We start from the raw sequence: 24,685 nt of genomic DNA, 5'->3' as shown, positions 1-24,685 counted from the left end.
GGAGGGGTGGGAGGAAATCGGAGCTCCTGAAGGAACCCCAAAAGGGAGAACATGCCAACTCCACACAGACAGCCCCGGAGATGAGGATCAACCGTAGGTGTCTGGAGCTGTGCTGAGGCGACTGATTCGCTGCTGAAGGGAAAACTTCTAGAAGATGAGCTTTATTTGTCACACGTACATTGAAACATAGAGTGAAATGGGCTGTTTGCATCAACAACCAAAACACTTCAAGGATGTATTGGAGGCAGCCCACAAATATCACCATACTTCCAACACCTATATAGCATGCCCACAACTCACTATCCCAAACTCATATTTCTTTTGGAATGTGGGAGGAAACTAAAGCACCCAGAGGAAACCCACACAGCCAACAGGGAGAACATGCAACCTTGTCACAGAGAGTGGCAGGAAGTGAGACTGGGTAGTTGGTGCTATAATGGTGTAATGCTAATCACAGTGTTACCCTGACTCCCTATGGTCACTACACAAGTTTCAGGAGAGAAGATGGGTGGTGACGGTCATGAATTGAATCAAGTACTACCTTTTCCCCTGGTCATCCTACCCACATGATGAGTTAACTGCTCAGGAGCCAAGGCAGTACGAACTGAAGATTTCTCCCAGCTTACCGGCAATGGGTTGAAGTTCTGATCCACCAGGTGGTTGTATCCGTGATCGAAGAACGAATTGCGAAACACCACATCCATCCCCTGTTTGGCCGACATTCCCAGTGTATTTAACCAGCTGTGTGGACAGAAGACATTTGTAAAATCATGTGGGTCATAGGTAAATGATAATCAATGTCTTTTCCCCTGGGTGGGAAATAGAGCGAACAGATTTAAGGTGAGGGGAGAAATCCAGGGGAACTCAGTGGCCACTTTATTAGGTACACCTGCTTGTTAATGCAAATGTCCAATCAGCCAATCACATGGCAGCAACTCAATGTATAAAAGCATGCATTCACGGTCAAGAGGTTCAGTTGTTGTTCAGACCAAACATCTAAATGGGGAAGAAATGTGATCTAAGTGACTTTGACCATGGAAAGATTGTTGTTGCCAAATGAGATGGTTTGAGTATCTCAGAATTTTCACGCAACAACCGTCTCCAGAGTTTATAGAGAATGGTGCAAAAAACATACAAGATCCAGTGAGTGGCAGTTCCGTGGATGAAAACACCTTGTTACTGAGAGAGGTCGGAGGAGGGTGGCCACACTGGTTCAAATTGACGGGAAGGTGACTGTAACTCAGATAACCACACGTAACAACAGTGGTGTGCAGAAGAGCATTTCTGACACAGAAAATGTTTAAACTTGAACTGGATGCGCTACAGCAGCAGAAGACCACAAATATACACTCAGTGGCCACTTTATTAGGTACAGGAGGTGCTGAGTAAAGTTGCCACTGAGTGTACTACAGCACAGTTCATAGGCCTTCATTTTTCTTACATCCATTCTTACATCTAAAATTCTCTTAAATTTCCCTAATTGTATCTGTACTCCCTGCACTTTCTATAAACCATATTTTGAGGGTGTTTAATTTTTTTTCCTTTCAGGTAAGAATCAGATTGCTATATTTCTTAACCTATAGGAGGGAGGAGAAGATGGCGGCATGACGCAGCGCGCACGGCCTTTCCGAATGATATCGATATGTGTAACCAGGGGTGCCGTGCACAATCCGGATTTGATGAGGACGGCTGTGAGAAGCATGGAGGAACATCTGGATTAACTTCTGAAATGCCTGCTTCGCTGCTGCTGCTACTGTGTGATCGAGAATCTCCGGAGGGGAAGGCCCCAAATCCTCGGCTTTGTGTATCGCCTGTTACTGGGGCCGGGGTCGAAATGCTCGACAGAGGGTGCTCGGTGCGTCGGAGTCAAATAGGTGGTCGGAGGCTCGGAGTTTTTCGGACGGACTCGGAGTCAGACTGTGATCGGAAGCTTCCAGGATGCTGCATCGGCAAGTTGGCGGCGCTGGAGGTTCACCGTCTGCGTGAGATGATGGGACTTTCGAGAGACTTTGAGACTTTTACTGTGCCATGGTCTATTCTTATCAAATTACGGTATTGCTCTGCACTGTTGTAACTATATGCTATAATTATGTGGTTTTTGTTAGTTTTTAAGTCGGTTTGTCATGTGTTTTCGTGATATTCTGGAAAAACATTTTTATCATTTCTTAATGCATGCATTACTAAATGACAATAAAAGGGGACTGCGTGTCATAGAAACATAGAAACATAGAAAATAGGTGCAGGAGTAGGCCATTCGGCCCTTCGAGCCTGCACCGCCATTTATTATGATCATGGCTGATCATCCAACTCAGAACACCGCCCCAGCCTTCCCTCCATACCCCCTGACCCCCGTAGCCACAAGGGCCATATCTAACTCCCTCTTAAATATAGCCAATGAACTGGCCTCAACTGTTTCCTGTGGCAGAGAATTCCACAGATTCACCACTCTCTGTGTGAAGAAGTTTTTCCTAATCTCGATCCTAAAAGGCTTCCCCTCTATCCTCAAACTGTGACCCCTCGTTCTGGACTTCCCCAACATCGGGAACAATCTTCCTACATCTAGCCTGTCCAATCCCTTAAGGATCTTATACGTTTCAATCAGATCCCCCCTCAATCTTCTAAATTCCAACGAGTACAAGCCCAGTTCATCCATTCTTTCTTCATATGAAAGTCCTGCCATCCCAGGAATCAATCTGGTGAACCTTCTCTGTACTCCCTCTATGGCAAGGATGTCTTTTCTCAGATTAGGGGACCAAAACTGCACACAATACTCCAGGTGCGGTCTCACCAAGGCCTTGTACAACTGCAGTAGTACCTCCCTGCTCCTGTACTCAAATCCTCTCGCTATAAATGCCAGCATACCATTCGCCTTTTTCACCGCCTGCTGTACCTGCATGCCCACTTTCAATGACTGGTGTATAATGACACCCAGGTCACGTTGCACCTCCCCTTTTCCTAATCGGCCACCATTCAGATAATAATCTGTTTTCCTATTTTTGCCACCAAAGTGGATAACTTCACAGTTATCCACATTAAATTGCATCTGCCATGAATTTGCCCACTCACCCAACCTATCCAAGTCACCCTGCATCCTCTTAGCATCCTCCTCACAGCTAACACTGCCACCCAGTTTCGTGTCATCCGCAAACTTGGAGATGCTGCATTTAATTCCCTCAACCAAGTCATTAATATATATTGTAAACAACTGGGGTCCCAGCACTGAGCCTTGCGGTACCCCACTAGTCACCGCCTGCCATTCTGAAAAGGTCCCGTTTATTCCCACTCTTTGCTTCCTGTCTGCTAACCAACTCTCCACCCACACCAATACCTTACCCCCAATACTGTGTGCTTTAAGTTTGCACACTAATCTCCTGTATGGGACCTTGTCAAAAGCCTTCTGAAAATCCAAATATACCACATCCACTGGTTCTCCCCTATCCACTCTACTAGTTACATCCTCAAAAAATTCTATGAGATTCGTCAGACATGATTTTCCTTTCACAAATTCATGCTGACTTTGTCCGATCATTTCACCACTTTCCAAATGTGCTGTTATCACATCCTTGATAACTGACTCCAGCAGTTTCCCCACCACCGACGTTAGGCTAACCGGTCTATAATTCCCCGGTTTCTCTCTCCCTCCTTTTTTAAAAAGGGGAGTTACATTAGCCACCCTCCAATCCTCAGGAACTAGTCCAGAATCTAACGAGTTTTGAAAAATTATCACTCATGCATCCACTATTTCTTGGGCTACTTCCTTAAGCACCCTGGGATGCAGACCATCTGGCCCTGGGGATTTATCTGCCTTCAATCCCTTCAATTTACCTAACACCACTTCCCTACTAACCTGTATTTCGCTCAGTTCCTCCATCTCACCGGACCCTCTGTCCCCTACTATTTCTGGAACATTATTTATGTCCTCCTTAGTGAAGACAGAACCAAAGTAATTATTCAATTGGTCTGCCATGTCCTTGCTCCCCATAATCAACTCACCTGTTTCTGCCTGCAGGGGACCTACATTTATCTTTACCAGTCTTTTCCTTTTTACATACCTATAAAAGCTTTTACAGTCCGTTTTTATGTTGCCTGCCAGTTTTCTCTCATAATCTTTTTTCCCCTTCCTAATTAAGCCCTTTGTCCTCCTCTGCTGAACTCTGAATTTCTCCCAGTCCTCAGGTGAGCCACTTTCTCTGGCTAATTTGTATACTGCTTCTTTGGAATTGATACTATCCCTAATTTCTCTTGTCAGCCACGGGTGCACTACCTTCCTTGATTTATTCTTTTGCCAAACTGGGATGAACATTTGTTGCAGTTCATCCATGCAACCTTTAAATGCTTGCCATTGCATATCCACCGTCAATCCTTTAAGTGTCATTTGCCAGTCTATCTTAACTAATTCACGTCTCATACCTTCAAAGTTACCCCTCTTTAAGTTCAGAACCTTTGTTTCTGAATTAACTCCGTCACTCTCCATCTTAATGAAGAATTCCACCATATTATGGTCACTCTTACCCAAGGGGCCTCTCACGACAAGATTGCTAATTAACCCTTCCTCATTGCTCAAAACCCAGTCTAGAATAGCCTGCTCTCTAGTTGGTTCCTCGACATGTTGGTTCAAAAAACCATCCCGCATACATTCCAAGAAATCCTCTTCCTCAGCACCTTTACCAATTTGGTTCACCCAATCTACATGTAGATTGAAGTCACCCATTATAACTGCTGTTCCTTTATTGCACACATTTCTAATTTCCTGTTTAATACCATCTCCGACCTCACTACTACTGTTAGGTGGCCTGTACACAACTCCCACCAGCGTCTTCTGCCCCTTAGTGTTACGCAGCTCTACCCATATCGATTCCACATCTTCCCGGCTTATGTCCTTCCTTTCTATTGCGTTAATCTCTTCTTTAACCAGCAACGCCACCCCACCTCCCCTTCCTTCATGTCTATCCCTCCTGAATATTGAATATCCCTGAACGTTGAGCTCCCATCCCTGGTCACCCCGGAGCCATGTCTCTGTGATCCCAACTATATCATAATCATTAATAACAATCTGCACTTTCAATTCATCCACCTTATTACGAATGCTCCTTGCATTGACACACAAAGCCTTCAGGCGCTCTTTTACAACTCTCTTAGCCCTTATACAATTATGCTGAAAAGTGGCCCTTTTTAATGCTCGCCCTGGATTTGTCGGCCTGCCACTTTTACTTTTCTCCATAGTACTTTTTGTTTCTACCCTCACTTTACACCCCTCTGCCTCTCTGCACTGGTTCCCATCCCCCTGTAGTGAACTAACCTCCTCACGCCTAGCCTCTTTAATTTGATTCCCACCCCCCAACGATTCTAGTTTAAAGTCACCTCAGTAGCCCCCGCTAATCTCCCCGCCAGGATATTGGTCCCCCTAGGATTCAAGTGTAACCCGTCCTTTTTGTACAGGTCACGCCTGCGCCAAAAGAGGTCCCAATGATCCAAAAATTTGAATCCCTGCCCCCTGCTCCAACCTCTCAGCCACGCATTTATCCTCCACCTCATCGCATTCCTACTCTCACTGTCGCGTGGCACAGGCAGTAATCCCGAGATTACTACCTTTGCGGTCCTTATTCTCAACTCCCTTCCTAGCTCCCTATATTCTCCTTTCAGGACCTCTTCCCTTTTCCTACCTATGTCATTGGTACCTATATGTACCACGACCTCTGGCTCCTCACCCTCCCACTTCAGGATATCTTGGACACGATCAGAAATATCCCGGACCCTAGCACCAGGGAGGCAAACTACCATCCGGGTCTCTGGACTGCGTCCACAGAATCGCCTATCTGACCCCCTTACTATCAAGTCCCCTATTACAACTGCCCTCCTCTTCCTTGCCCTACCCTTCTGAGCTGCAGGGCCAGACTCTGTGCCGGAGGCACGGCCACTGTCGCTTCTCCCAGGTAAGCTGTCCCCCCCAACAGTACTCAAACAGGAGTACCTGTTGTTAAGGGGCACAGCCACCGGGGTACTCCCTATTACCTGACCTTTCCCCTTCCCCCTCCTAACCGTGACCCACTTGTCTGCCTCCCGTGGCCCCGGCGTGACCACCTGCCTGCAGCTCCTCTCTATCACCTCCTCACTCTCCCTGACCAGATGAAGGTCATCGAGCTGCAGCTCCAGTTCCGTAACGCGGTCCCTAAGGAGCTGCATCTCGATGCACTTGGCGCAGATGTAGACGTCCGGGAGGCTTGTAGACTCCAGGGCCTCCCACATCTGACACCGAGAACAGCAAACTGCCCTCACACTCATACTGCCCCTCTCCTCAAATAACAACAGAAAATGAATACCAAACCTTCCTCGCCTCGCCCGTTTCCGCCTAAGCCTGTAATCATAATCCTCATGTCCTCATAATCATAATCATAATCATAATCTAGTAACTTAATATATTAATTAATTTTGATATACTGCTGTTATGACATTTAGACCTTAGCACATAGGAACAGAATCAGGCCATTTGACCCATCGAGTCTGCCCCACCAATCTATCATGGCTGATTTATTTTCCCTCTCAACCTCATTCTCCTGCCTTTTCCTCATAACCTTTAACACCTTTACTAATCAAGAACCTATCAACCTCTGCTTTAAATATATACCCAGTGGCTTGTCAATTCCACAAATTCACCACTCTGTAGCTAAAGAAATTCTTCTGCAACGCTGTTGTAAAGGGATGTCCTTCTGTTCGGACACTGTGCCCTCTGGTCATTTCAATCATTTAAATGTTTCTCCATTTTTCTTCTATCCATTGTTACAACTAAGAGTATCTTAAATTTCCCTAACGTCCCTAAATGTACCCGTACCTCCCTGTCCAATCATTGACCTAAGCATTTAAGGCCGGAGAGTGGATACTTACAGAAACCCTGCGGCATACGTATCAGAAAGGTTGGTTGTCCCTCCAGCCCAGGCTGGTCCAACCCCTGCAAGCCAGACTTTTTTCCCCGGTGCATGAGAATTCACAATCTGTTGGAAGGAAATAATAGTGTCGTTTGGCACTTTAAAAGACAACAAAACATAATCTAGTTAACACAATGATCCCAAGTAATCTCAGTATTGGGCTCGAGGACAGCTGCCGTTATATGCCCTGGTGAGCTTTACAGAGCAGAGGGACCTCGGAACATAAGTACACGATTCTCTGCAAGTGGTGTCACAGGCAGACAGGGTGGCAAAGAAGGCTTTTCTGGCATGCTGGCCTTTGCTATTTGGAGCATTGACTATAGAAGTTGGGATGTTAAGCTGCAGTCATACAAGACATTGATGAGGCCATATGTATTTTGTGTTCGGCTTCAGTCACCCTGTATTGGATGTGATGCATTAAGATGGAAAGATTGCAGAGAAGGTTTCTGAGGATGTTGCCAGGTCTTGATTCAGACTCATTTATTGATTACATGTAATGCACAAACAAACAACACAACCTAGCAATGTGCTAGGTGCAGCCCGCTAGAGGGCCGAGTTTGGGAGAGAATTTGAGCAGGTTGGGACGTTTTCCATCGGAGTGCAGGAGACTGAGGGGTGATCTAACGGAGGTTATAAAATCACGAGGGGCATGGATACGGTCAATGTGCACAGGCTTTTTTCCCCCAAGGTTGGAGAATCAGGAGGTAGAGAGCACAGGTTTAAAGTAAGAGGCACTGGAGGGACAACCAACCTTTCTGATGTCTACACAACAAAGTTCCTGTGAGTATCCACTCACTGGGTTTAAGTTACCTGAACTTCTTCATCCAGATGGTGCATACATGGAACAAGCTGACAGAGGAAGTATTTGAGACAGGTACATGAACAATATTTGCAGAAGTGCATGAATAAGAAGGGTTTAGTGGGATGCGGGCCAAATGGGACTAGTTTAGATGGGGATCTTGATCAGTGTGGACCAGTTGGGCTCAGGAGCCTTCCATATGGCTCGATAGAAGTTAAAACATGGAATACTTTGGTGATGATCGGACTGAGTCCTCCACGTTCCCACCCTCCTTCAATCTGAATATCCACACTCAAAATCCCCTGCATCTGAGAAATCCACTGAAAATTTTTCTCCATTAGGTTGAGATAATCATGCCACCATTAATCCATCGAATAGGACACGTGATGCTGTCAGGCAGGACACTGGCACCCATTGTATATCCGGCCACCAGATCTCCCACCACAGTGGGACAGTGATAGATCCGCTGCCTCACTACTTTAGTGACCAGGGTTCAATACTGACCTCAGGAGCTGTCTGCACGCTCTTACTGTGACAACATGGATCTGACAGCATGTTTTCTTGACAGTGTGGGCTGGTAGGATAATTGGCTGCTGTCAGTTGCCCCTAGAGTGAGGAAGAGTGGTAGAATCCAGGGGGTATGTGATGGAATAAAATGGGTTCAGGTCAGATCTGGGTAAAAATGTTCCTTGATGAATAGAATGAATTTGTTTGGCTGAAGGGCCTGTTTCCATAATGTATCTCTCTATAAAAGTTCACACCTTGTATGACTGGTTCTCAAAGGTTGTCTATCACAGAGAGGGAGTGTGTGTGTGAGAGTGTGTGAGAGTGAGAGTGTGTATGTGTGTGTGTGGGGGGGGAGGAAGGAGGGAGAGGGAGAGGGGAGAGAGAGAGAAAGAGAGAGGGAGGGAGGGAGAGAGTGGGGGAGGGGGAGGAAAGGGAGAGAGTGAGCAGAGCTAGTCAAACTTCTCAGAGTTAAGAGAATTGAACAGTAATTTCAGTTCTTTCTCCCTGCATCAGCACAATCTGATCACTCATGTTTTGTGATGTGGACATTGGGAGAAAGTGCATCATTTAATGAACCTCTTGCTGGAGAGGGCAGTGAACTGATATCTTGAGGGGTTCCAACCTCACTGAAACCAATTCTTCCAAGGCTCAAGATAGATATTGGGAGGCTCCTTCCCTAGTCAGGGAGTCTAGAACAAGGAGGGATGTCTCTGGGGAAATGTCTTCACTCAGAGAGGTCCTTGGGTCCCTCACTTCCACAGAAGGCTGCAGATACACAGCTGTTGGGTACATTTCCCCTCAATGTCAACAAAATGAAAGAGCTGGTCATTGGCTTCAGGGGTCCTTGTGAATCTTGAAGCAGAAGCCCAAGTTTCGCACCCAGTGAAGTCTGGAGGGGAAAGACGAAGGTCGAAGCATGAAAGAATCAGAAGGGTCTGAAGGAACCATGAAGGCATGGGGTCAGAGGTCCATGCAAGTCCGGAAGTTGAGAGCTGAAGGTCAAACATGCAACCATCTCCCTGATGTGAAGTTCAATGTTGGACGCCCAAGATCTGAAAGTCTGAGATTGGAGGCCCGGAGTTTGGATGCCTGTCTGGGTGTGTAAGTGGGTAGGAGGAATATAAAAGGGTTTTTTTTTCTCTGTCATCTTGTTGTAGTGGCTGCTTGTGCTGTCCTATTTTGCCACTGGAATGGGTGCTGACACTTGCAGGTTGGCCCCAGCTTATCCTTGAATGTGCTGGTTGTTAATATAATTGCCACATTTTCTGATGTACATGTGATAAATAATCTGAATCTGGAAGGAAGGCAGTTTACATGCTCCTGTCCACAGCAACAGTGTTTAGGATCAAAGGGTTGCGAGCTTTAAGTTTCTAGGAATGAACTGGTGTGTTCTTCTACTGGATGTTTTGCCTCTGTTGATGAAGGAACGGTCTCCTCTGCCTCTCACACTGACAGAGCTTCACAGCCCTTCAGAGAGCAATTGTGAGATGGTGAATTTGTTGTAGGACTGAACAGTCAAAGAGTAGCTGGGACGTGTGTGATCAGAAAAAAAACACCAGGTCCCTTCAACCATTCAGACCAAAGGCACCTTACTGAGGCTCCAGCTAGAATATTTAATTGAATATAAAATCATATTCTTCCACACAGAAACACAATGACAAACCAAGGCAGGGATATTGCTCTGCTTCCTTTTTACAGAATACTACTTGGATCACACCCAGCTGCTGGACACTGAAGAAAGCCAAACTAATGCAGATAAGCATTCTGAAAAAGAAACTCAATAGATTCTGCAGATGCTGGAAATCTTGAGTAACACACACAAAGTGCTGAAGGAACTCAGCAGGTCAGGCAGCACCTTTAGAGGGGGGTAAACAGTCGCTGTTTCGGGCCGAGACCATTCATTAAGACTGGAAAGGAAGGGGGAAGAAGCCAGAATAAGGAGGAGGAAGGTGATAGGTGAAGCTGAGTGAGGGGAATGAAGTGAGAACCTGGGAGGTGATGGGTAGAAAAGATAGAGGGCTGAAGATGAAGGAATCTGATAGGAGAGAAGAGAGGAGACTGGATCGTGGGAGAAAGTGAGAAAGGGAAAGAGGAAGAGCAGCGGAGGGAGCTGACAGACTGGAGAGGAGAAGAGAAGCAGGGAGTGCTGTACTAGCACTGCCAAGCTGTGCTAGTCTAAGATAACCGAGCAAAAATCTGTGGTAAATCAGCCTAACTTTTCCTCATGTTGTATTTCTCACAGTGACACTGCCTATGTGGGGCAGGGTGAGAGATAGAATATTCTGCTCCAATGTGTTGTCTAGTGTCACTTTAATGTCCACGTTAGTCAAATGGCAGTTTTCCTCCTTCATTCCTGGCAGATTCATAGGGTCACAGAGCATTATAGCACAGTAAGAGGCCTGTCGGCCCATTCAGTCAATGCTAACCTGTTATTCTGTCTAGTCCCATTGACCCACACCTGGACCGCATTTCTCCATACCCCAAAACATTCCAATAAACCTTAATCCAACCTCTGACTTGCTTTAAAATTCATTTTGTACTTGTGTCTCAAGCTCTGCAATTATGAAACTAAAACAAAACAGATTAACTCCATACTAACCAGATTTGTTAGCACCTTGGAAACTTGTGCAATAGGCAGTCACAGAGGACTAGAGTACAGAAGCAGGCCCTTCTGCCCATCTAGTCCATGCCAAACTGTTACTCTACCTAGTGCCATTGATCCACACCTTGGCCACAGCCCTCCATAACCCTCCCATCCACATTCCTATCCAAATGTCTCTTAAACTTTGCAATTGAACCCACATCTACCACTTCCACAGGCAGCTCGTTCACACCCTCACCACTATCCGTGAAGAAGTTCCTCCTCAGGTTCTCCTTAAGTATTTCACCTTTCACCGTTAACACCTGACAGGTAAAGCCCTCCGAATCATTGAGCACATCTACATGAACCGCTGTCACTGGAAAGCAGCATCCATCATCAGGAGCCCTACCACACAAGTCATGCTCTCTCCTCACTGCTGCCATCAGGAAGAAGATACCAGAGTCTCAGGACTCACACCACCAGGTTCAGAAACAGTCACTGCCCCTCAACCATCAGGCTCTTGAACCAAAGGGGATAACTTCATTCAACTTCACTTGCCCTATCATTGAAATGTTCCCACAACCAATGGCCTCACTTTCAAGGACTATTCATCTCATCTCCTTGATATTTATTGCTTATTTATTTATTATCAATCTTTATTTCTTTTTGTATTTGCATTTTCTGTACTCTGGTTGAACACTCAGGTTGGGTGGTCTTTCGTTGATTCTGTAATGGTTATTATTCTATAGATCTATTGAGTATGCCCACAAGAAAATGAATTTCAGTGTTGTATATATGACACGTATGTATCAGTAATACATTTACTTTGAACTTTGACCTCTAGTTCACATTCACCCAACCTTAGTGGAGAAAGCCTGTTTGCACTTACCCTGTCTCTATCCCTATAGATTACCACATCTCTTCACATTTTTTTCAAACCGGAACCTGAACTGTCAACGCTTTTGGCTTAAATGTTGGTCAATGGAGGGAGGCTGCTTTGTATGATGGATTGGGCTGCATTCATTACTCTAAAATTTCTCACTTCTTCTTGCTGTCACCATCAGGAAGAAGATACAGGAGCCTCAGGTCCTGCAATACCAGATTCTGGAACAGTTATTACCCCTCAACCATCTGGCTCTTCAACCAAAGGGGATAACTTCACTCACTCCATCACTGAACTGTTCCCACAAACTATGGACTCACTTTCAAGGACTCTTCATCTCATGTTCTCAATTCTTTTGAATTTACAGTTTGTCTTTTGCACATTGGTTGTTTGTCCTTCTTGTTGGGTGAGGTCTTTCATTGGTTCTATTGTGTCTCTTGAATTTATTGTGTATGCCTGTAAAAGTGAATCACAGGGTTGTATATGGTGATATATACATGCACTTTGATAGTAAATGTCATTTGAACATTGAACTTTGGAGTGTAGGAGACAGAGGTGCCATCTTATAGAGGCGTATAAAACCACAAGGTGCATAGATAGAGTGAATGTTCTCAGTCTTTCTCCAGGGGCTGGAAGATTAAGAACTAGAGGACATACAGAAGCTTTAGGTGAGAGGGAAAATACTTCATAGGAACTTGAGGGTCATCTCTTTTAACCAGAGGATGGTTTGTACGTGGAGCAAATTGTCTGAGGATGTAGTTGAGGCAGATACAATAACAACTTATTGTTGTTATTGTATATGGAAGGACATACCATCAGGCTCAAGAATTTTCGGATGACTCTGCCATAGTTGGATGCATCAGCAAGGGAGATGAGGCTGAGTACAGGGCTACGGTAGGAAACTTTGTCACATGGTGTGAGCAGAATTATCTGCAGCTTAATGTGAAAAAGACTAAGGAGCTGGTGGTAGACCTGAGGAGAGCTAAGGTACTGGTGACCCCTGTTTCCATCCAGGGGGTCAGTGTGGACATGGTGGAGGATTACAAATACCTGGGGATACGAATTGACAATAAACTGGACTGGTCAAAGAACACTGAGGCTGTCTACAAGAAGGGACAGAGCCGTCTCTATTTCTTGAGGAGACTGAGGTCCTTTAACATCTGCCGGACGATGCTGAGGATGTTCTACGAGTCTGTGGTGGCCAGTGCGATCATGTTTGCTGTTGTGTGCTGGGGCAGCAGGCTGAGGATAGCTGACACCAACAGAATCAACAAACTCATTCGTAAGGCCAGTGATGTTGTGGGGATGGAACTGGACTCTCTCACGGTGGTGTCTGAAAAGAGGATGCTGTCCAAGTTGCATGCCATCTTGGTCGATGTCTCCCATCCACTACATAATGTACTGGGTGGGCACAGGAGTACATTCACCCAGAGACTCATTCCACCGAGATGCAACACAGAGCATCATAGGAAGTCATTCCTGCCTGTGGCCATCAAACTTTACAACTCCTCCCTTGGAGGGTCAGACACCCTGAGCCAATAGGCTAGTCCTGGACTTATTTCATAATTTACTGGCATAATTTACATATTACTATTTAACTATTTATGGTTTTATTACTATTTATTATTTATGGTGCAACTGTAACGAAAACCAATTTCCCCCGGGATCAATAAAGTATGACTACGACTAATTACTTCCATCCCATTGTTATAAAGCCATTGAACAGATTCCTAGTACAATAAGCTGGACTCTAGACTCTCCAAATCGGGGTCCACTGGAGTCTGGAGGCCAAAGAATACAGACTGTCTGGGAGTTAGAGGACTATGTTTGTGTGTGGGGGTGAGGGAGGAACGGGACTTGCTTTGAAGTTGTTGTTTTGTTACTTATCATGTTCAGTGTGGTTCTGCCAATCATTGTGGGCATGCTATGTTGGCACCGGAATGTGTGGCGACACTTGCGGGCTGCCCCCAGCACATCCTAAGGTTGTGTTGGTTATTAATGCAAATTACACTTTATGGGCGATAATCAAACTTGAATCTTGGCTTATTGTTGTTGCACTGGGGTGACATAGTAGCATAGTGGTTAGTGCAATCCAAAAGGTGGACTGATAGAGAAAAGGATCTTGTGTTTTCTGGGCATGTATGATGAATACTCTTCTCTTGGGTTTCCAGACGGGTACAGGTATTCATTATAACCGACTTTTCGATGACAAACTCTTCCACCTTCTGCAAGAACGATGCCCAGGCACGTCTAGTCCGGTGGTATTTACAACCCTGTAATCTGTCCCTCCTGATTGGTTAGTCCTCATCCAATCAGGTTTCCGCGCTCCCACCTTGTTTACAATCAAATTCCAGTTCTCACTTTGAGTGGGACCTTCACCCTCGTTGCCTCCTGTTCCTGGACATTCTAACGATGCAAACCGGACGGTAGCCTCAGACTACTCGGACGGTAGTATCAGAAAGCCACTCACACGGACTTATACCTCAATAATAACAGCCATCATCACAACTCCCAACATAGAGTGGTTCTTTCTACTTTGATTAACCGTGCGAAAACTATTTCGACCCAGACAGTCTCCCTGAGGAAACAAGACAATTATGCACAACATTCCTACAGAATGGCTACAAGGCGAAGGAAACCATTTGGGCTCTTAAAGGGGCTGACGGAAAAACCAGGGAACCTAACAATGAGGAGGAACCCGTGCCTGTCTTCCCTATATTTCCACAGTTTCTGTAACGATTGCCGGGATCCCAAAGAAATACGGGATTAATACCATCCACAAACCCGTAAGGAAGCTCAAATCACAGGAGCAGGTCTGTCCGAACATCCGGCCTCTTGGCGATTGGCAGCACCATGGTCCAATGGTTTTGCTTCACTGTGAGTCAAGTGCTGGTTCTACCAGGCAGCCAGTCCACGGCATCCAGCTCTTCAATGTTACTGCAGTACAAATTACCTACTGTCCTTCGCAAACTTACGATCTTAGCCACCGCAGAACACTTTGATTTCAAGAAATGTTCCATTGCAGTAGAAGATATTTTATTTTTAACCAGAATTATTGACAGCAAACTTGCTTTTAAAAAGTCCTCAAATGATGGGTGTGCAGGTGGAGACACATCTCTACCGAAGGAGGTGTAAGACTAGCCTGCAAGTCACCTTTGGGCAAAGTGTAGCATCTACTTAGCCCCGGATCAGGGTAACGCGAAGCCATGGAAGCAGATGGTGGATGGTCGTATGAATAGCTGGTGTATATCACATGTCTTGGTTATGTGACCACTCAAGCCTGCAGACAATCCCTGAAGGGTATTAATAATGGCTGGGGTCACCCATCCTGTAAAGATACCATCCAGAAGAAGTTCTGTATCCGCTCTGTAGAAAAATCTGCCCAGAACAATTCTAGTCATGGATAAGATCATGATCGCCCACAACATATGACACAGCACATAACAAACAAATGAATAAATGTTAACACACACCAATAGACTTGGATTGGGAGAATGCTAATCCCCTCAAACAGAAGCTCCTTTACCCAGTAGAGGCTGTACTGAGCTTTTTTGGCCATAGCATCGATGTGGTTGGATCATAATAAATTGTTGTTGGTATTTGAATCATAATAAATTGTTGTTGGGATTTGCACCCAGGAACTTGAAGCTCTCAACCATCTCCACCTCATCACCATTTCTTACACTTTATTTGTCTATCTGCACGACACCTACAAGGATGCTGGCAGGACTTGGGGGAGAGAGGCTGAGCAGGTTGGGACATTTTTCATTGGAACCTAGGACAACAAGGGGTGATCTAGCAGAGGTCTATAAAACCATGAGTGGCATAGATAGGGTCAACGTGCACAATCTTTTTCCTAGGGTTGAGGTATGAAGAACTAGAGGGATTAGATTTAAGGCAAGAGGGGAGATATTCAAGGGTAATTTAAGGGGTGTTTATTTTCACCTAGGGAATGAATAGCCTGAGAAAGTGATTGAGGGAGGTTTGTAACATCATTTAAAAGATATTTGGATAAGTATATGGATAGGAAAGATTAAGAAGGGCATGGGCCAGATGTAGGCAAGTGGAACTGGCTTAAATGGGCATCATGGTCAGCATATACCAAATTGGCTGAAAGTTCTGTTTCCCTGTTGTATGATTTTGTCTGTAACTATAGCAATATATTCTGCATTCTCTCTTCTTTTTCCTACCTTGATGTACAAGTGTATGGCATGACTTGTCTGGATGGCACACAAAACAAAAGTTTATCACTGTACCTCAGAACATGTGATAATAATACACCAATCTAAATCCCAAGTACCACACAGCAGGGGAACAGAGTTCCCCAAATATAACCAGAGTCATTCAACGTGTCTGACAAAGTGTAATGTGCTCTTCAGGCCTGTACTGGGAGCTGGAGGTTGTTGGTCTCCAAGATTTTTAGAGCATCAGAAGTGGTTAATTGTTGTTTAATCATAGAAACATAGAAACATAGAAAACCTACAGCACAATACGGGCCCTTCGGCCCACAAAGCTGTGCCGAACATGTCCTTACCTTAGAACTACCTAGGCTTACCCATAGCCCTCTATTTTGCTAAGCTCCATGTACCTATCTAGGAGCCTCTTAAAAGACCCTATCATTTCCATCTCCACCACCGCCGCCAGCAGCCCATTCCACGCACTCACCATTCCCTGCGTAAAAAAACTTACCACTGACATCTCCTCTGTACCAACTTCCGAGCACCTTTATGCCCTCCCGTAATAGCCATTTCAGCCCTGGGGAAAAGTCTCTGACTATCCACACAATCAATGCCTCTCATTATCTTGTACACCTCTATCCAGTCACCTCTCATCCTCCATCACTCCAAGGAGAAAAAGCCGAGTTCACTCAACCTATTCTCATAAGGCATGCTCCCCAATCCAGGCAGCATCCTTGTAAATCTCCTCTGCACCCTTTCTATGGTTTCCACGTTCTTCTTGTAGTGAGGCGACCGGAATTGAGCACAGTACTCCAAGTGGGACTGACCAGGGTCCAATATAACTGCAACTTTACCTCTCGGCTCTTAAACCCAATCCCACGATCGATGAAGGCCAATGCACCATATGTCTTCTTAACCACAGAGTCAACCTGCATAGTAGCTTTGAATGTCCTATGAACTCGGACCCCAAGATCCCTCTGATCCTCCACACTGCCAAGAGTCTTACCATTAATGCTATATTCTGCCATCATATTTGACCTACCAAAATGAACCCCCTCACACTTATCCGGGTTGAACTCCATCTGTCACTTCTCAGCCCAGTTTTGCATCCTATCAATGTCCCACTGTAACCTCTGACAGCCCTCCACACTATCCACAACACCCCCAACCTCTGTGTCATCAGCAAATTTACGAATCTATCCCTCCACTTCCTCATCCAGGTCATTTATAAAAATCACAAAGAGTAGGGGTCCCAGAACAGATCCCTGAGGCACACCACTGGTCACTGACCTCCATGCAGAATATGACCCGTCTACAACCACTCTTTGCCTTCTGTGAACAAGCCAATTCTGGATCCATAAAGCAATGTCCTCTTGGATCCCATGCCTCCTTGCTTTCTCAATAAGCCTTGCACAGGGTACCTTATCAAATGCCTTGCTAAAATCCATATACACCATATCTACTGCTCTTCCTTCATGAATGTGTTTAGTCACAACCTCAAAAAATTCAGTCAGACTCGTAAGGCACGACCTGCCTTTGACAAAGCCATGCTGACTACTCCTAATCATATTATGCCTCTTCAAATGTTCATAAGTCCTGCCTCTCAGGATCTTCTCCATCACCTTACCAACCACTGAAGTAAGACTCACTAGCCTATAATTTCCTGGGCTATCCCTACTCCCTTTCTTGAATCATGGAACAACATCCTCAACCCTCCAATCCTCCGGAACCTCTCCCGTCCTCAATGATGATGCAAAGATCATTGCCAGAGGCTCAGCAATCTCCTCCCTCACTTCCCACAATAGCCTGGGGTACATCCCATCCAGTCTCGATGACTTATAGAACATAGAACAGAGAATAGTACAGCACAGTACAGGCCCTTCAGCCCACAATGTTGTGCCAACCCTTAAACCCGGCCTCCCATATAACCCCCACCTTAAATTCCTCCATATACCTGTCTAGTAGTCTCTTAAATTTCACTAGTGTATCTGCCTCCACCACTGACTCAGGCAGTGCATTCCACACACCAACCACTCTCTGAGTAAAAAACCTTCCCCTAATATCCCCCTTGAACTTCCCACCCCTTACCTTAAAGCCATGTCCTCTTGTATTGAGCAGTGGTGCCCTGGGGAAGAGGCACTGGCTGTCCACTTTATCTATTCCTCTTAATATCTTGTATACCTCTTATCATGTCTCCAAGTATACAAGACATTAAGAGGATATTATCCAGCTTAATGCATTCCAAAATCTCTAGCACATCCTCTTCCTTAATATCTACATGCTCATGCTTTTCAGTCCACTGCAAGTCATCCCTACAATTGCCAGGATCCTTTTCCGTAGTGAATATACTGAAGCAAAGTATTCATTAAGTACATCCGCTATTTCCTCCGGTTCCATACTCACTTTTCCACTGTCACACTTGATTGGTCCTATTCTCTCACGTCTCATTCACACAATCGTTCAGAGTTCCTTGTGTTTTTCTCAAGTAATCCTGACCTACTAAATGCTTCCAATATTTCCTGTTTTCTCTTTGTAATGAGGTCTCCTGGTCTTTCTGTTTAAACTTGTTAAGTTTATTTTGAATGGCTCAGGGTTCAGTGGTACTTGCACTGTTTAAGTGGACATCCGATCAGCATTAATTGCAGGGTCTTAGTTTTGAGAATGTTACACCTCATGCTGTTACTCGGCTGAGCTGCTGCCGTCCTGTTAGAATTCTTCAGAACAAACTTTGGTTTCTACATTGGAGTCTGTCCTTCTCTGTGCCTGTGTTCCAACATTGCCAGTGCACACTGTGACACAAAGGATCTCTGAACCTCTGTTCGGTTACTCTCTCCTGACCTACTAAGTGCTTCCAACATTTCCTGTTTTAATTTCAGATTTCAGGGCAGCATGGTGGTGTCGTCATTTAGCATAACACTTCTACAGCGCCAGCAACCTAGATGCAATTCTGCCGCTGTCTGTATACTCTCCCTGTGCAATTTTGTATACCTCTGTTGTATAAGGGGCTGCAGATGGTGAAATCAGATAGGAGAGGATGGTGGAGCATGAAATCCACTTAATTTGGTTGCATTGAACAAAACTGATCTAAAACAAACAGCAAATTTTGGCAGTTATTTATCAGTTGTTTTAAAATGGTTCCAAATCTTGCTGTTAGAGTCAGATGTCAACTGAAGCAACTTCCCGAGAGGAAAGGTGGAGGATTTACCAGTGCTGCCAGGCAGTAGAGGGCGCTGCAGTCACTGCCTCCACAGTTCCAGCCGCCGCAATACGGAGCCCAGACAGCCAGCTGCTGCCAGCTGTTGCCGGCTGTCATGTCTCACTGGTGGCGGCCAGCACTTTCACACCAAGCCGCCAGTATCAAACTGTACAGGCTAAAGTCCGAGACTGACTCACATGCACGGTGAGGCATTCCAGTCCAGTTCTCATTGCTGGGTCAGAGGTGGAGGGGGCAAGCAACTTCAGGTTCCTGGTTGCTAATATCTCAGCCGGCCTGTCCTGGCCCTGTACATGGGCACCATCACATAAGGCAGCATCCTCTAGTTTCTTATAAGCTTGAGGAGATTTGGCATGCCATCAAATACTCTAACTTCTGCGGATGCATTACTGAAAGTTCCCACTTGCTTTAAAAAGGCAGCAATTATACCAGTGCCTAAGAAGAATAATGTGAGCTGCCTTAATGACTATCGCTAGGTAGCACTCACATCGACAATGATGAAATCCTTTGAGAGATTGGTCATGACTAGACTGATCTCCTACCCCAGCAAGGACTTGGACCTTTTGCAATTTGTCTATCGCCACAATAGCTCAACAGCAGACACAGTCTCAATGGCTTTTCACACAGCTTTAGACCACCTGGATAATACAAACACCTATGTCAGGATGCTGTTCATCGACTATAGCTCAGCATTTAATACCATCATCCCCACAATCCTGATTGAGAAGTTACAGAACCTGGGTGTCTGTACCTCCCTCTGCAATTGGATCCTCGACTTCCTAACCAGCAGACCACAATCTGTATGGATTGGTGATAACATCTCCTTCTCGCTGACGATCAACATGGGTGCTCCTCAGGGGTGTGTGCTTAGCCCACTGCTCTACTTGGTGATATTTATCATCAAGAACTCTCCCTATCCAGGTCACACGCTCTTCTCACTGCTCCCGTTTGTAAGGAAGTACAGCAGAAGCCTAAACACAAGAAATTCTTGCAGGTGCTGGAAATCCAGAGCAACACACACACAAAATGCTGGAAGATCTCAGCAGGTCAGACAGCATCTACGGAGAGGAATAAACAGTCGATATTTTGGGCTGAGACCCTTCATCAGTTCACTCAGTCCAAAATGTTGACTGTATATTCCTCTCCATAGATGCTGCCTGACCTACTGAGTTCCTCCAACTTTTTGTAGGTACGGAAGCCTGAAGTCCCAAACCACCAAACAGCTCTTTTCATACAACCATCAGGTTCTTGAAACGACCTGCACAACCAGAACCCTACCTCAGCAATGGAATACCAACGACCATCTCTTGCACTGCCATGGTCTTTTGTCTTTGCTCTAAGAACTTGTTTTTCAACAGATGGTTTTCTCACTCTTCTCCATCATGCATACTTTTTATAAAATGCATACTCACATTATCTATGCCTGTGATGCTGGTGCAAGCAAGTTTTTAACTGGACCTGTACCTCACTGGACTTTAACAATAATCTCCTCTTCACTTACTGGCTGATTCACAGGTCCCAGATGTGGCTTGCTGTTGCGTGCAATCCAAATTGCAGGCATTGTTCATCCTGAGTATCACAGCCCTGGCCTGCTGAGTTCATCCGTCATTCTGTGTGCCTCAATAAGATCATAGCATTCCAACCCGCACTCAACAAGCTTTCACCCTGTTTGCTTATCAAGAAACTTGGTTGGACGTTGGGTCAGCAGAAAGTGGACAAGGACCACTCTAGGTCAGCAAGTTATCGCTGTGTTCTGGAGTCAGAATTGCATGCGAGTAAGAGGAATGAGTTCTGATGACTCCCTGGGTTTGCAGATCAGCAGGACCAGAGTTCGAGGCCCTAGTGCTCAGGGTCTTGTCATCCATCTGCGAGTCTCGAGTTCAAGACCTGGTGTTCAGTGATTGGCGCGCCCTGGGATCGATGCCGAGGATCAAGGCCCAAGGGTCGAATCAGAAGTCCAGAAGTCAAAGCCTGTTGGCTAGAGCCAAGTCTGTGGATTTCTGTGAGTCCACTGGTGAGGTCGAAGCCCACTGTCTGAAGTTCCTAATCCACTGGAGGCTGGAGGTCTGTCCTGGGGTTAGGGGACTACCTATGTGTGTGTAGGAGGGAGGAATAGGGCTTGCTCTGCTGTTGTTGTTTGTTGCTTGTTGTGTTCTGTGTTGTTCTGCAAAGCATTGTGGCTAGGCAATGTTGACTCAAAATCAGAATGGGAATCAGGTTTAATCTCACCGGCATATGTTGTGAAATTTGTTTACTTAGCAGCAGCAGTACAATGTAATACATGGTAATATAGAAAAAAAAGTAAATCAATTACAGCAAGTCTATATATGTATATTAAATAGTTAAATTAAAAATAGTAGTGTTCTTGGGTTCAATGTCCATTTAGGAATCAGACATCAGAGGGGAAGAAACTGTTCCTGAATCGTTGAGTGTGTGCCTTTAGGCTTCCGTGCCTCCTTCCTTATGGTAGCAACGAGAAGAGAGCATTTCCTGGGAGGTTGGGGTCCTTAATGATGGATGCTGCTTTTCTGAGATACTGCTCCCTGAAGATGTCTCGGATATAACGGAGGCTAGTACCCGAGATGGAGATTTTACAACTTTCTGTTGGCATCAGAATGTGTGGCAACACTTGTAGGCTGCCCCCAGCACACCCTCGGGTATATAGGTTGGTACCGCAAATGAAACGTTTCACTGTTTCAAGGTACACATCATAAATAAACTTAAATCTTCAATCTTCCTCTGCTTAAAAAGGATTCAAAAATCTTGCTTCTATTGCCCTTTGGAAAGCAAGTTCACTGACAAGCCTCTGAGAGAGAAAAAAAATGTAGCCTTATCTTCCCTTAAACAGGTGGCCCCTTAGTTTTACACACTGACCCCAATCCCTTTTCCCCTGTTCTGGGCTCTCAAACAAGAGGAACATTTCAAAGGTTTCAAAGGTACATTTAATGTATACAATATACATCCTGAAATGCTTTTTCTTCACAACCATCCACAAAAACAGAGGAGTGCCCTAAAGAATGAACGACAGTTAAATATTAGAAGTACCCCCCCAGTTCCCCCCTCCCACACGTAAGCAGCAGCAAAGCAACAATCCCCCCTCCCCCGACCGGCAAAAAGCAGTATCAGCAGCCACCACTGAGCACTCAAGCATGAGCAAAGCAACAGCAAAGACACGGACTTGCAGTTACCTCAAAGACTACTTGTTCACCCAGTATTCGGCATACCCACAAGCTCTCTCTGTTCCTAATAAGGAAGAAAGCGATATCTCCGTTTCACAGCGAGGAGACATAACATTGCTGGTTTATGATGTTAAAAGTCCGTTGCATCGCTTTTTTCAAGCTCTGTGCCCTAAGATCTCAAGTCTCTGGGTACATAGCCAAAGATGTTCCAGCTCCCACGACACACCAGTCCAGGACACCCACCTTCGATCTGCCCATCTCCAGAGCCCTGAGGTCCTAGGTCTCCAAAGGCGAGCCGAACTCTTAGGCCAGTTGTGAAACCCCGAGAGCGGGTCCTATTCCCACAAAGAACCGTACAACATCCATCCTGTCTGCACCTCTCAAGATCTTATATGTTTCTAACCCTTCTAACTTGATGGGCGTAAGTCCTGCCCAGGCAATCTCTCCTCATCAAACTCAAAATCAAGATCAAGGTCGAGTTCACTGCCGTGTGCACATGCCGCAATGTAAAGCTTACTTGCAGCAGCATCACATAACATCAGATAAGCTGCGTTCACAAGAAAAAATAAACAAATTATACACATTTTTTACATGGAATAATACAATTGGAACAAAGAAAGCAAAATCCACTGGAGTGCAAAGTAGTCATAGTATTGACAGGTTGAGGTGTTTGTTAGGGTTACTTGAGGAGGTGAATGGAAGGAAGGAAGTAGCTGTTCCTGAACCTAGTAGTGTGGGACCTGGGGCTTCTGTAAGTCTTGGCTGATGGTAGCTGGCATGGCTGGATGGTTGGGATCTTTGATAATAGAGGTTTCATGCTTGAGCCAGAGCTTTCCCCTAAAACCACCTTCCATTTGCACCACCTCCCACCGTTCACACATGGATCCCCAGTCCGGAGGAGGCTTCCCTCTGCCACTTGGTGTTACCGCCCTTTGCACTGATGTTCCACGTTTACAGTGACCCAGTAAGACCAGAGAACTCACCCTCTGTACCTTGGCGATCTGATCTGAGAGAGTGTCTAGGAGGCGGGTCTTCATAAAGTCAGTCACCTTTACCGTTTGGTCATCGATATAATAACTGTAACAGGCAGACAGTAAAACATGTCAGACCTTTGTCCAACTATCAGCTTTATTCACCACAGATATAACAGGAATGTGCTGTGGTGCGTTGGTCATGGCACAGCATGCAACAGAAAAAAACAACATTTAAAAATCATAAAGAATAAAAATTATATAAAATAAAGTTGTAAGTATGGATATGGAGTAAAATGTGCATAAATAGATAAATACCAGCATGTGTTTACAGTGTAAACAACATTATAAAAAGTGGTTTAAAGTGTTTACAGTGCAGTGACAGGGTTAGTAGTTAGAGGGGGCAGGGGAGTGAACTAGAATGATTGATCAGTTCGGCTCATAAAATTGTAGACTCTCCAGAGTCAAAAGTAGAAATGGGTGGTGATACAGATGCTTGGGAGATCAGCTGACACCTATGGAGAAAGAAGCAGAGTTAACATCCCAGAGTGTCGTCCTTTCTTCAGAACCTTAATGTTGTAAACCAGAAATATGGTGGTGGGGCTCGAAAACACTCTGAAGTTAAGTAGCTCTTAAGAAGTCAGGTCAGGAGTAAGCTCCTTAACTCTTCACATCTGCTCCATCATAGAGTCACAGAGCTGCACAGCACACAAACAGGCTCTTCAGTCCACGATGCAAATACTGGTCCTTCTGCCAATCCACATGAATCCCATTTGTACAAATTAAGACTGCATCAGTCTGTGCATTTATGCATTGCTTAGTTAGGTGTCTGTCTTAAAGAATCTGCTGGCCGTATTGACAAGCGTAAATATGACAAGAAAAAAATCATAAACACAAGAGATTCCGCAAGTGATCGTGTGGATAGTCAGAGGCTTTTTCCCAGGGACACAGTTTTAAGGTGCTTGGAAGTAGGTACAGAGGAGATGTCAGGGGTAAGTTTTTTATGCAGAGGGTGGTGAGTGTGTGGAATGGGCTGCTGGTGGTGGAGGTGGATACAATAGGGTCTTTTAAGAGACTCCTGGATAGGTACATGGAGCTCAGAAAAATAGAGGGCTATGGGTAACCCTGTGTGGTGCGTGGCCAAGTGGTTAGGGTGTTGGACTGCTGATCTGAAGGTTGTGGGTTCGAACCTCAGCCGAGGCAGCGTGTGTGTCCTTGAGCACGGTGCTTAACCACACAATGCTCCAGTCTACCCAGCTGAGAATGGTTACCGGCAAAAATGCTGAGGGTTAACCTCGCGATAGACTGGTGTCCTATCCAGGGGGGAGTCTCGTACTCTCAGTTGTTTCACACCACGGAAACCGGCATAAGCACCGTCCTGATGGGCCACAAGGCTCGTGACAGACCTTAATCTTTAAAAAACTCTAAAATGGGTAACCCTAGGTAATTT

The 24,685-nt window shown here is 45.4% G+C and overlaps 1 protein-coding gene across 2 annotated transcripts in view; it reads right to left on the bottom strand.

Annotated features, from left to right (window-relative positions):
- hpse2 (heparanase 2) overlaps nt 1–24,685 on the bottom strand; it is a 346,454-nt gene that overhangs the window by 55,056 nt on the left and 266,713 nt on the right. For both annotated transcript variants that reach the window (XM_072239690.1, XM_072239691.1), the window contains exons 7-9: nt 23,248–23,341; nt 6,883–6,989; nt 627–741 (exon numbers count right to left, since the gene is read on the bottom strand). In XM_072239690.1, coding sequence (XP_072095791.1) covers nt 627–741; nt 6,883–6,989; nt 23,248–23,341 — 316 coding nt within the window. The remainder of the gene's footprint in view (nt 1–626; nt 742–6,882; nt 6,990–23,247; nt 23,342–24,685) is intronic.

Source organism: Mobula birostris, chromosome 21 (genome assembly GCF_030028105.1).
Source record: "Mobula birostris isolate sMobBir1 chromosome 21, sMobBir1.hap1, whole genome shotgun sequence".
Lineage (NCBI taxonomy): Eukaryota > Metazoa > Chordata > Chondrichthyes > Myliobatiformes > Myliobatidae > Mobula > Mobula birostris.
Note: the sequence above shows the minus strand (reverse complement) of the source record. Positions and strands in the feature narration are given on the sequence as shown.